The 12,509-nt window shown below is 39.7% G+C and overlaps 1 protein-coding gene across 3 annotated transcripts in view; it reads right to left on the bottom strand.

The window, feature by feature from the left end:
* Positions 1–1,593: 1,593 nt before the first annotated feature.
* The window catches only part of ALPK1 (alpha kinase 1), a 58,515-nt gene continuing 47,599 nt past the window's right edge, over positions 1,594–12,509 (bottom strand). For 2 of the 3 annotated variants that reach the window (XM_059395171.1, XM_059395181.1), the window contains exons 10-13: positions 9,792–9,945; positions 5,022–5,184; positions 3,611–3,797; positions 1,594–2,448 (exon numbers count right to left, since the gene is read on the bottom strand). In XM_059395171.1, the coding sequence (XP_059251154.1) occupies positions 2,249–2,448; positions 3,611–3,797; positions 5,022–5,184; positions 9,792–9,945 (704 nt within the window). In that variant the 3' untranslated portion in view covers positions 1,594–2,248. Of the gene's footprint in view, positions 2,449–3,610; positions 3,798–5,021; positions 5,185–9,791; positions 9,946–12,509 lie in introns of those variants that run through there. The other variant, XM_059395190.1, reaches the window with a different exon arrangement.

The following is a 12,509-nucleotide window of genomic DNA, read 5'->3' as shown; positions in this document are numbered from 1 at the left end:
GGAGCTAGTGCTCTTATCACTTTGGGAATTAGAAGGCTTTTAGACGCCTTATGCCAGAAACCAGGGTCAGACATCAATGTATTTATTTTTAATTTTTTTCACAAAGGATGCATAGGATTTGGATAGTAAGCAAATTTGTTTTGTTCCTTTTCTCAAATGGAAAAAGTTAAGTGCCTCACTGTTAATTATAATATTGCTGTTTTAAAAAAAAAGATTTTATTTATTTATTTGACAAGGAAAGAGAGATCACAAGTAGACAGAGAGGCAGGCAGAGAGAGAGAGGGGGAGGCAGGCTCCCTGCCGCACAGAGAGCCCAATGTGGGGCTTGATCCCAGGACCCTGAGATCATGACTTAAGCCAAAGGCAGAGGCTTAACCCACTGAGCCACTCAGGCATCCCATGATATTGCTGTTTTGTTTTTTTTTTTTTTTTAAAGTTTTAAAAATCCCTTTATCAGATTTAGAAAGCTTTCCTTTACGCTTAGTTTGCAGAGAGCTTTCTATCGTGAAATGATTTTCATTTTATTAAATGCCCTTTTTTTTTGCATCTTTGGGAATGATACAAGTTTTCCTCTTTGTTAACAGGATGAAGTTTTTTCCATTTCTTTAAGAAACTTTTGTTGGTTTGGGTTGTTCAGGAAGCAGATGCCTGAAAGGGATTAGACACATAAGATATTTGTTGGGAGAAATAACTCTAAAGGCCAAGGGCTGGGAAGAGGGATATGCAGGTGCGGTCCCAGTGAAAGGAGAGGGCAAAGGAGGACTGGGAAGGGAGAGAGTCAAACGGCAACAGAGTGTTAAGAAGGTTTTCCTCAGGCCACTGGGAAGATGTCGTGTACAGCCACCTGTCTGAAGTACTCGGAGCCTGGATTTCCTGGCCTTTCTGAGTCACTGGCTGAGAGCGTGCGGGGTTGTGGGGGGCGGTACATGACTTCACTGTGATCTGGAGGGCTCAGAGCTGGAGTGTGGGTCAACCGCACCCCCACAGCAGGAGCTCTCTACGGTTCTCACCTCCACAGCCGCAGCTGTGGACGGACTTGCCCTGTAACCCGAACTGGGAAAGTTCTATCAAGTATGTAGAAACCGCACATACGGGGAGGTCTGAATCATACCAGATCAGCCACCAAGACTTGCTGAAGTAATACCTCAGAATGACGGAAAGTTAGACTGAATAGTGGAGGAGGGAAAGAATGAAAATCAGCTACGTCCCCAAAGACTAACCTCGGTAAGGGAATACCTCACCAGTATCTTTTTTCTAAATTTCTTTTAAACAAGACTGTGGAAAAGCTGCTCCCCTCACGTGTGTGAAGAAGCAGATCTGTGTGGCGCAAGGAGTGGACTGTCACCTCTTACAACGCACCATTCTTCCCTCAGACCTTTTGTAAATGTAAACGTACTAGAAACGTACTCTAAAAATAAAGAAATTCGTGGGAGGAGGATCTACATAGAACCTAGAACCTTGAAACCATAAAATAAAAGATGAATGAATTCAACTGTATAAAGTAAATTCTGCAAGGAAAAAAAAAATTCATACGAAGTTAAATGTCAGAAGACAAACAGAAAACAACAGGAACTCATATCACAATGTCCTGAACTCTCTCTTTTTTTTTTAAAGAGTTCTTTTTTAAAAATTTTATTTATTTATTTGACAGAGAGAGATAACAAGTAGGCAGAGAGAGGGTGAAGCAGACTCCCTGCTGGGCAGAGAGTCCTATGTGGGGCTCAATCCCAGGACCCAGAGATCATGACCTGAGCTGAAGGCAGAGGCTTAACCCAGTGAGCCACCCAGGTGCCCTGTCCTGAACTCTTTAATATATATGGAAAACTCCTATATCGATAGGAAAAACACCCATAGTACCATCGTTGATAGATACTGACCAGAAAGCTCCAAAATCTCAATGGCTTAAGCCACAAAAGTATATTTCTCATCTGTTTTGTGTCCATGATGGGTCTGGTGGGGACTTTTTCAGGTTGCCCCCACTGTAGGGCTTAACGCTGATAAGGAGCTATCTCCTGACATATTCTGCTGGTTGTGGTGGAAGGAAAGTAACTCCACTTGCACTGGCAATTAAATAAGGGCCTGAAACTGATATTCAACAATTCGTCTCACATCATTGTCTAGAACTAATCCCATGGTCCTGCCTCAGCCCAAGCGGATGGACTGTGCCATACTGTGTGTGCCTGGAAAGAGGACAGGGCCCCACACAGGTAAGCAGCACTAAGCCTATCCCATCACACCGCCTGAGAGTCTATGAATTATTTGGTTTCTCAACTGAAGGTCTTGTCAGAGAAAGACGATGGCATATTTCATTACATTTCACATGCTGGTGATTAAAAAAGTAAAAAATTCCTTTCTTTCCAAAATTGGTTGTGACATCATTCTGATCAACAGAGTGAATCTGGGGATCTGTCAGATAGATGAGCCCTTTTCCATTACCAGTCACCCAACCTAAAAAAGAAATACATATGTCTGAGAATCAAATCCTTTATAAAGGTCAGTAAAGTATTTCAGAAAAATAAAATGTATTTATTTAGAGAGATACTTTAAAAACTTGGTTATACTGAAGTTTATGTTTAATAAGTTTCTGTTAAGGGATTTGGTATTGTGTATTCCAATTACTGGTTTAAGAAGGGAAACTGAACATTGGACAATTAAATTTGTCAAATATGACATACCTAGACCACCAATTTTCAAGGAATTAGAGAGCAAAAAATTGCACTTAGTTTAATTATGGAACATTTCATGATTCATAAGTTGCTTTATTGCTTAACCCATTAAGTCATCTGTTCATTTAGCAAGTATTTTTTTTTCATTTAGCAAGTATTTATTGAGCATACACACTATACAAGACACTGTTTTGAGTACTGGGGATTAAGCAATAAGTAAAAAATCACTATACTCATTGAGCTAACATTCTGGCGAAGTGGGACAGATTAATAAGCAATATAAATAAGTAAAATACATAATATGACAGAGAGTGATGATAAATGCTATGGAAGGGGGATAGAGAAAATCTTAGAGAATGGTCATAGAATCATTACTACAAACAGTTATAAGAAACCTCATTTATCATTTAAATGAAGAGTATTGGTTAATAATTCCGGTAAATAAAATACTAGATGAACTGAAATAAAATTAAAATATAAATGCAGAGTTTTTTTTAAAGTCAGATTCAAGTGCACAACCTTCTATTTCACAATGACCCCATATGAAACTTAATGTCACACTTGTAATAAAGGTAAAGGCCTGAAGAAAAGAGCGAGTGGAAAGTCTTTCCACATATTAAAGCATGCAATATTAAAAAACCTACATCATTCAAATATACTTAAATGAAATTTAAAAAATGGATTTGCTCTAGAGTTGAGCCCAGCAGAATGTGAGCCAGATCTCACGGATTTTGTGACACTTTAGACCCTTGTAGACGCTTTAGATGTTTTTTCCAGACATCATTTGCTACATGCAGTAAAATCAATTAATTGAATTATAAATAGCGGTCTATTTAGGCCCTGAACAGTCTATTAAATTAAATAATGACTGGAAGAGCTAGTTACAAGACCTCAGGTTTACATATGAATAACACTAAAAATATAAAAATCCCAATTTCACATACCTTGTAAATCGACTACAACATCTTTATGATTAGAATACTCATAGGAAAAATGGCCATAAGCCAATCCATATTCTGTGGCTTTGTATTCTGTTTTAACCACTTTTGTGTTATTTGATAGCTTCACAAATTCTCCCAGTATGTAAGGTTCCACACTGATACATCCCTTTATTGTCTTGCCTTCCAAAATCTGAAAAGTAGAAATGGGAGACCATAATGACTAGGAAGGCCACAGGCTTTGGGCTTGGGTAGACCTCACTTTGAACCTAGACTTTGCCGCTTAGGAACTCTGTTATTTCCAGAGGTTTTGGTCTGCTCATCGGTAAAGCAGATACTGTAATAATAATCACCTTTATAGCATTGTTAAAAAAAAATTAAATGAGAAAAATGCATGTAAAGTGCCTAACATTTTATGTGGCATATAATGGAACCTAAAATAATTTTTATTCTTTTATTAAAATACTCACATAAAAATGAGGCCATGAAGTGACCTACTGTAGGGAACTAGCTTGTCATGGAGATAAATCATGGCCTGGAATGTTGGGCTGGAATAGCAGTTCAAACATTTGTGGGTATAATCTCTTTTGTCAAGTTGTTTCAAAGGTTAGAGTTGATGTGTTAAATGCCTGGCATAGTGCTTGACATAAAGAAAGTGAAAAATGGATGGTAGCTGTAATTGGTAGTAACAAAATGTGGATCAAAAAATGTCTTTGGCCAATGTAAAAAAAAAAAAAAAAACCTCTTTAGGTATGAATGAGCCAAGGATCCAACATATTTGGAAAGGTAGGATATTCTTAACCCAAATAAGAGAAAAGTCAGTGGAGATGGATGGTTGTCTTTCTATATTTAAAGAGATAGCTTAGTGAAAACAGATTGGGCTCAATGACCCCAGAAAGTGGAGTTGCAATTCATAGGTAGAAATCAGACAAAGACACCTTTGGGTTAGATCTAAGAACTTCCTAACAAGTAGAATTGTTTGAAAGTGAAAAGGGAATAATTATTTTTCCTTACTAAAGGTGTTTAAACTATGACTTGGTAATTCCTTGGCTGCCAGGGGTGGGGGCTAACAGATGTAAAACAGTGAATTCATGCATCAGGTTGTTGAGGGGATAATCTGCACTCCACATCATCTTTAGGGTCCTTCCTCTCTCTTTGAAAGTACAGCCAGTACACAAAGAAGGGATACTAAAAAAGCTCACTTGACCATGTGGGACCAGATACCAGACTTAACAGGGTGACTTGGAAGATCCAAATTATGTATTCAGGGTCTAGAAGGTCATAGTTCTTACACATCTCCCTAAGTAGATGAAGAAGATGAAGCAGTTGAGGGAGTCTGGTAACTGAGTTTATTAGACGTTACCAAATATGTACGTATAGACCTGTTGAACGAAACACTTGCCCTCTTTAATCTTACCAGTAATATTGTGGATGGGATATAGAATATCTGTGTTGGAATCTTTTGTTCATGAAGTCTCTTGTTAAATTCTGTCACATAGTGCTGTGCGGTCATTTGCCGTTCCACATCAGTGAAGTGGTGCCACAGCCCCTTCTGCTCCTTATACTCTTTCCCAACATATCTATGACCAGAGGAAGAAACCATACAAAAGAAATGCAAAAGTGATCTTATCACAGAGGCAGAGAGCAGAGACGAAAGGAGAGATGCAAAAATTCTTGAAAGACATTACTCTTTCTCTACCTTGGACAGTCAATATTAACTATCCTTTCTTATTTCATGACTCAAATAATTCTGTAAGAGCCTCCTGAACATGAGAACATAATTCACGTTGGCTGATGGTGATGGCTAATGTTATGTGTTATCTTGACTTGGCCATAGGGTGCCCTGATATTTGATCAACCATAATTCTGGCTGTTTTGGTGAGGTTGTTTTGGGATAAATTTCACACTTAAATCAACAAACTAAGTAAAGCAGATTGCTCTGCCTCATGTGGATGGGCCTAATCTAATCAGTTGAAGGACAAAAAATAGAATGAAAAGAATGACCTTCTCCCAAGTGAAGAGAATTCCGCCTGTCACACTGCCTTTGAGCTGGGACACTGGTCTTTTCCTGCCTTTGGACTTGAACTGAAACATCAGCTCTTCCTGGTCTTGAGCCTGCTGGCCTTTGACCTGGAACTACACCATTAGCTCTCCTGGGTCTCCAGCTGGCCAACTGCAGAGCTTGAGGTTTCCTGGCCTCTATCAATATGCAAGCCAAATCCTGACAATAACTCTCTGTCTATATGTGTATATATATATATTCTTGGTTTTGTTTTCCTGAAGAACACTTTCTGATACACTGCCCCAGGACGATGGTGATTATAGAGCAAGTGTCCAGTTACTGTAGCAGTTGGCCATCCCCCCATGGTGAGTCTAGGGAGCCAGGATGGACACTGGGAAGTGCAGGCTCTGCAATCAGATCTTTTACTACCTGCACCATGGCCTTAAACAGGTCAGTTAATCAATCTGAAGTCTTCCTCTATCCCTTTCTTTTGTGATTACTTCCTCTGTACAAATACTTGTTTCCATCATCACCTGTTATGTGTGTAGTCCTGTGCTAGTCCTGAACGTTTTGAAGAAAGTGTGACATAGGATTTGTATATTTCAAGGCCTTATGCATAGCTGGAGACAACATATGAGGGCAGTAAATGATTAAGTGTTGAAAGGAGCAAAACAGTAACTATCACACTTTACTGGAGTTTATACTTGCTATAAGTCAGTGTGAATTTATGAGGAATTTGCATGTGTCCAGAGTGACCTCCAAAAATCAAAGAGAATTGTCAGAGTTATAGACCTCAACTAGAGAAAATACTTCCAGAAATTACTGAGTCCACCACCAAAAAAAAAAATAAATCTTACCATTTGTAACGACGTGGATGGCACTAGAGGGTATTACACTAAGGGAAATAAGTCAATCAGAGGGAGACAATTATCATATGATCTCACTGATATGAGGAATTTGAGAAACAAGACAGAGGATCATAGGGGAAGGGAGGGAAAAATGAAACAAGATGAAACCAGAAAGGGAGACAAACCATAAGAGACTCTTAATCTTAGGAAACAAACTGAGGGTTGCTGGAGGGGAGGGGCATGAGAGGGATGGGGTGGCTGGGTGATGGACGCTGGGGAAGGTATGTGCTATGGTGAGTGCTGTGAATTGTGTAAGACTGATGAGTCACAGATCTGTACCACTGAAACAAATAATACATTATATGTTAACAACAAAAAAAATTACTGAGTCCAATAGGATTATAAAATCCAAGTTGGCTGAAGCTTTGGCCATTCAGACCCCTGGGGTTCAGAAGGGAAATCTGAGGGGCACCTGGATTGGTCAGTTGGTTAAGTGTCCAACTCTTAATTTTGGCTCACATCGTGATCTCAGGGTCCTGAGAGCAAGCCTGTTGATGGGCTCTGCACTCAATGCAGAATCAACTCGAGATATTCTCTCTCCCTCTTCCCTTTTCCCTGCTCACACACTCTCTCGAAAATAAATAAATAAAATCTTAAAAAAAAAAAAAAAAGACAACCAGACAGTGGAGGCTGCAGAGGAGGAACCTTTAAGGCATCAGAAAGCAGCCAGCAGAGGAGCAGCTGCTGTAACAGGGGTAATCCAGCGTTTCTGCTATGGACAGACCGGTTGCTCCACTTGCAGTAGCTTTGAATCCGTTCAGAACTTTGAGCAAACCGTGGTACTGGAACCGTTCCCAAACATTCTATCAGAGGACCTCCAGACCTAAGTACAGGATCATCAATCTGGGGACAGAGGTCCATTCTTTCTGGCATCTTTTGCCATTTTGTTGGGATCATTTTTCTTCAGTAAGGATTTGTTAGCAGTAAACTCTTTTTTCTTTGACAGCTTTTAAGATTATTTCTTTATCCTTGGTGTTCTAAAGTTTCACTGCTATGTAGCTAGAAGTAGATTTATGAATGTCTGTCTGCCTTCCTTCCTAGTTTCTTCCCTCTTTTTCTTATTTAGGATTTACTATGACTCCTGTATTTGAAGATTAATGTGTTTTGGCAATTCTGGGAAATTATCAGGTAGTATCTATTTAGATAGTAATTCTTTTCTATTTGATCTGTTATCTTTTTCGGATCAGATATTTGTTGGATCCTCTCTTTTCATCTTTCACATTTCTTATTCTCTCTTTCATTTCCCATTTCAGATCCTCTATGACACATCCTGCTGTATTAATTTCTTAGGGATACTATAACCAAGAGCCATAAATTGAGTGACTTAAACAACAGAAATGGATTCTCTCACAGTTCTGGAGCCTGGAAGTCCAAGAACAAGATGTCGGCAGGGCCATGTTTCCTCTGAAGCCACTAGAGAAGGATGTTCTCCAGTCCTCCCTCCTGGCTTTTGGTGGTTTCTGCTCTGTGGCAACATAACTACAATCTGACATGCATTCTCCTTGTGCAGGTCTAGCTCCAAATTTCCTTTTTATAAGAATACCAGTCAGAGTGGATGAGTGGCCCACCCTATTCCAAAATGACGTCAGCTTATCTAATTATATCTGCAATGACTCTCTTTCAATAAGATCACAGTCTGAAGTACTATGACTTCAACATATGAATTTGAGGTTGGAGGTACAGAGCTGTTAAAAAACTCATTCAACCCATAACAAATGGGTTCATTGCTTGGATGTGTGATGTGGGGCAAGTTTCTTAACATCTTTATGCCTCAGTTCCCTCATCTGTAAAATGGTGATAATAAATCTTGTCTCATAGTGTTTTGTGATGATCAATTAAATTAGTATATAAATCAGTTAAAATAAGGCTTGACACATATATACTTGGTAAGTAGATGTACTTGTTCCTATTATTATTATTATTATCATTATCATCAACAACCTTTCAAGAAATATACTTCCATTGTTTAAGAATCACCCAATTTCTCACTCTCTCTCATTTCTTCTCTTCCTATTTATTTCTCACATTATTTGGATTTGGATAAAGAACAGGGTCCACCTTAAAACTCTTGGCTTATAGGTCTTCTTAAATCCACAGATGATGTAAAATTAGGCCTCAAACCTAATGGGGACCACTTGTGGTGACTATTTCTCAGGTGAGTTTTTGCTTGAAGTTGTCATGCAGAACTAAGGCCAAACAAAAAACTTTCCAGGTGTTTACCTCACTGGGATTTTTTAAAAAATGAAGATTTATTTATTTATTTGAGAGGGAGAGAGAGCCAGAGGAGGGGCAGATGGAGAGGGAAAATCTCCAGCAGACTGCATGATGAACAAGAAAAAACAGACATGGGGCTCTATCTCACGACCCTGAGATCAATCATGACCTCAGACGAAATCAAGAGTTGGACACTTAAGAAGCTGAGCCACCCAGGAGCCTGGGGTTTTTTTTGTTTGTTTGTTTGTTTTGTTTTTTTATTTTATGTATGTTTAAAAAATTTTAAAAAGATTTTATTTATTTATTTGACAGACAAAGATCACAAAGAGGCAGGCAGAGAGAGAGGGGAAGCAGGCTCCCTGCTGAGCAGAAAGCCCGATTTGGGGCTCAATCCCAGGACCCTGGGACGATGACCTGAGCCAAAGGCAGAGGTTTTAAACCACTGAGCCACCCTGGTGCCCCTGGTTTTTTTTTTTTTTTTTTTTTTTTTAATATAAGTTTCTCCTTATAGATGTTTTTATATGGATGATCTCTAAACACTCCCTTACACGTGTAACTTTGGTCACTAGCTGCCACCTCATCCTACCCCACTCAGAATGTCTACAGGAGGTGTCTTAAGGACTCAGTATGCACTTATACCTCCAAAAATGCTCCATCCCTAGCCACAAAGGAGTTTCCTACCCTTTTTGAAGACTCGTTTATTTACATGTAAGTGTAGTTTTCAGAGTTGAACTAGACTTCTTGCCAGCATTTTTAGTGGGAGTGTTTGAGGCTCTCTGTCCTGCCATACAGTCAGAAACTCCATTTTCCTTATCTGTACAGTGGGGATAACAATGTCTCCCTGAGAGGTTTGACATCATGTACATCTATATAAAATGGCTGACATCATGTTGTTCAGTGTGTGGTAACTATTATCAGTTAATGAGGAGAAAGGAGTAGGGATCTGAAAATATACATTGTGGCCAACTTTTCTGACTCTTTCAAAATCTCGTAAGTGATTAAGTAACAGAAAGTCATAATTAGCCCATTTTACATTAGAAGTATAGATGTTTTAAAGAAATACCTCCCCAGAGTTTCTTCCTGATGAAGATGATGAACCCAAAAAGCATTTCTTTGTCTGCCTTTCTTCTTCACATTCAGGTAGTCCCCCAAATATACAATAGTTTCTTGGGCTGTCCATAGTTCTGATTTTTTAGAGTATTTTAATAAAAGAGCATCTGAAAAAAAAGAGAAGATAAAAATGGATGTTATTTTCAAAGTTTGTTACAATTTATGAATAAAGTTGACTAAAAATTGCCTGAAATCTTCAGTTTCCTTAAACATTTTCTCAAATTTCAGCCTCTTCTATGACTACTACTGCAAAGTTAGTGAAGTACAATAAACCAAAGCTTTGCAAATGTAATGAAGATTCACAAAATCTTTTGCTTGGATAGTGAGGGATTAAGATAAGGCCAGAGTTTTTGTCTGAAAATAGTGGGAAAGAAAGTCTTTTTAAGCAGCAAAGCCCCAGAGGCCATCTTGGAAGAGTGATATATGCTTGCATTTTCTTCTAATTATCTGGGGGACCTGGGACCTACGACTGGTACCAGACCATATAGATAGAAATAAACGAAGTAACTTCCCCTCAGAGACTCCTGGCAACTCCAGAAACCATGGTTATCTATTAAAGTGCACCTTAATTTTCTCTTACTTGTTCTGTTTAAGCTGGGAAAGTCCAGGAATTACTTGATAAAATATAGCTACTGTACAATTCGATTCTATTCAATTGAAGAAGGAAAAGATAAGAAGGAAAAGCAAAAAACTGTCTCCACCTTAAGGAAAGGCAGAACAGGGCAAGTAAGAAAGCATTTCTTTGAGGGAAAAGACAGGAACTCTGAGAAGAAATGCAACATTTTGGGATCCCAGTTGAAATGATGTGAACAAGGACCTCCTGCATCTAGGTCGTGATAATGGGTGAAGGTACAGGTGACTCAGGAGAGAAAAATACTTGGAGTAAGATAAACTCACAGGTCTGGGACGGGGGCGGGAAATGGCTGGAGGCTGGGGAAGACAGTGGACAGGGTTGGGTAACTCAGTCAGAGAAGCTGGGGCTTCTTGCCCCAGAAGGCGAGCTGCTGGCACACATCCATAGGAAAGGCAGTGAATTGGGGGAACCAAGATGGAGGAATGTATAACTTGATTTGTGCTTCCTCTGTTTTTCTTATCTGTACACTGGGGATAATAATATTCCCCTACTGGGTCTGAGATCACGTACATGTGGCTTTTTACCCACAAACTGGCACATAGGTGTAACAATAAAGGGTTGCCTAACTCTAAGAAATGTGATTCTGAACCTACAGAATCTCTAGAAAGGGAATAGTGAATAGGGAGACACTACTAGGGTAGCGTTTCACTTCTTTTTGTGAAAACTGATCTGTATCTTAGTGTGACTTCAAGGCAGCAGGAAAAGCACTGGAATACTTTGAACAGAAGTGACTGACATTGTCTTTATAAAAACTTACTGAAGAGCTCTTAAGGGCGCCTGGGTGGCCCATTTGGTTAAGTGACTGCCATTGGCTCCGGTCATAATCCTGGAATCCTGGAATCAAGTCCTGCAGCAGGCTCCCTGCTTGGCAGGGAGTCTGCTTCTCCCTCTGACCCTCCCTCTTCTCATGCTCTTTCTCATTTTCTCTTTCAAATTAAAAAAAAAAAAAAATTTTTTTTTAAGAGTTCTTAAAAATACTGATGCCTGGATCCAAACTGCAGACTCATTAGATTGGACACTCTGGGGTGAGGCACTGGAAATTTTAAAAAGATCCCCTACCCCTAGGGATTCTTATATGATGACAAGATTGAAAACTACTACTTTATTGATTGATTGATTGATTATATGAGAGAGAGAGATAAAGAGAGAGAGTGAGTGAGTGGGGAGAGGGAGAGGGAGAGAGAGAATCCTCCAGCAGACTTCCCACTGAGCATGGACCCTGACGCTGTGCTCCACAGGGTCCTAGAACCTAGGACCCTGAGATCACGACCTGAGCTGAAATCAAGAGTTAGACACTTAACCAACTACCTAGGCTTCCGAAGAACTATTACTATAGTATCCAGTGCTTAGCAATCCAGAGTTTGTCTCTTTTCTCTCATTCAAATAATTCTTCAGTATCTTAGAGGGTGCTACGATATGATCTTCAGGGCTCAGAGAGCAACCTTCTTTTGTCTCCTTCCCCTCCTCTCCACCACTTCTAATCTGTAATAGACACATTGACTCCCTGCTATGGTAAGTGACACTGGACTGTTCCATATGCAAGAAGGAATTGCTGATTGCAATAGTAGAGGGCACTTGCTCAACCCACTGGCTGGAAGAAAACTTGCGGACAGGTGTGAAAATCTCTGCCCTGCACGAGTGATGTTTAACTAGGTCAAACTCTGCCCCCTAGAATCTGAATGGGGAAAAACAGAAATCAGCTGGTTGGTAATGAGAATCCATGGAAAAGACAAGATGCTGAGCTTTTTTAAACCCCAACTGTCCCTTGGTCCTGTAAGATTCTTGTCTCCCTTACTGCCTTGTGTGTCTTCACAGCAAGCCCCCAACATATGAGGTGGCCTGAATAAGCCTCTAGTCTTTGTGACCATTAGCGTCCACCACACTAAGAGTGAGGGAAACCCTCAAAGTACATATTTTTCTGTATATTCACAAAGTGTAAGAGGGGTCTGTGTCTTTCATGAGTTTTAAGTGTTCTACACATCAAGCTCTTCAGAGGACCCCAACCGTACACAGAGGCTTCCTGAGGTTCTACCTACC

The sequence above is a fragment of the Mustela nigripes genome, chromosome 1 (genome assembly GCF_022355385.1).
Source record: "Mustela nigripes isolate SB6536 chromosome 1, MUSNIG.SB6536, whole genome shotgun sequence".
Classification (NCBI taxonomy): domain Eukaryota; kingdom Metazoa; phylum Chordata; class Mammalia; order Carnivora; family Mustelidae; genus Mustela; species Mustela nigripes.
This window is presented reverse-complemented; position numbering and strand designations above follow the sequence as displayed.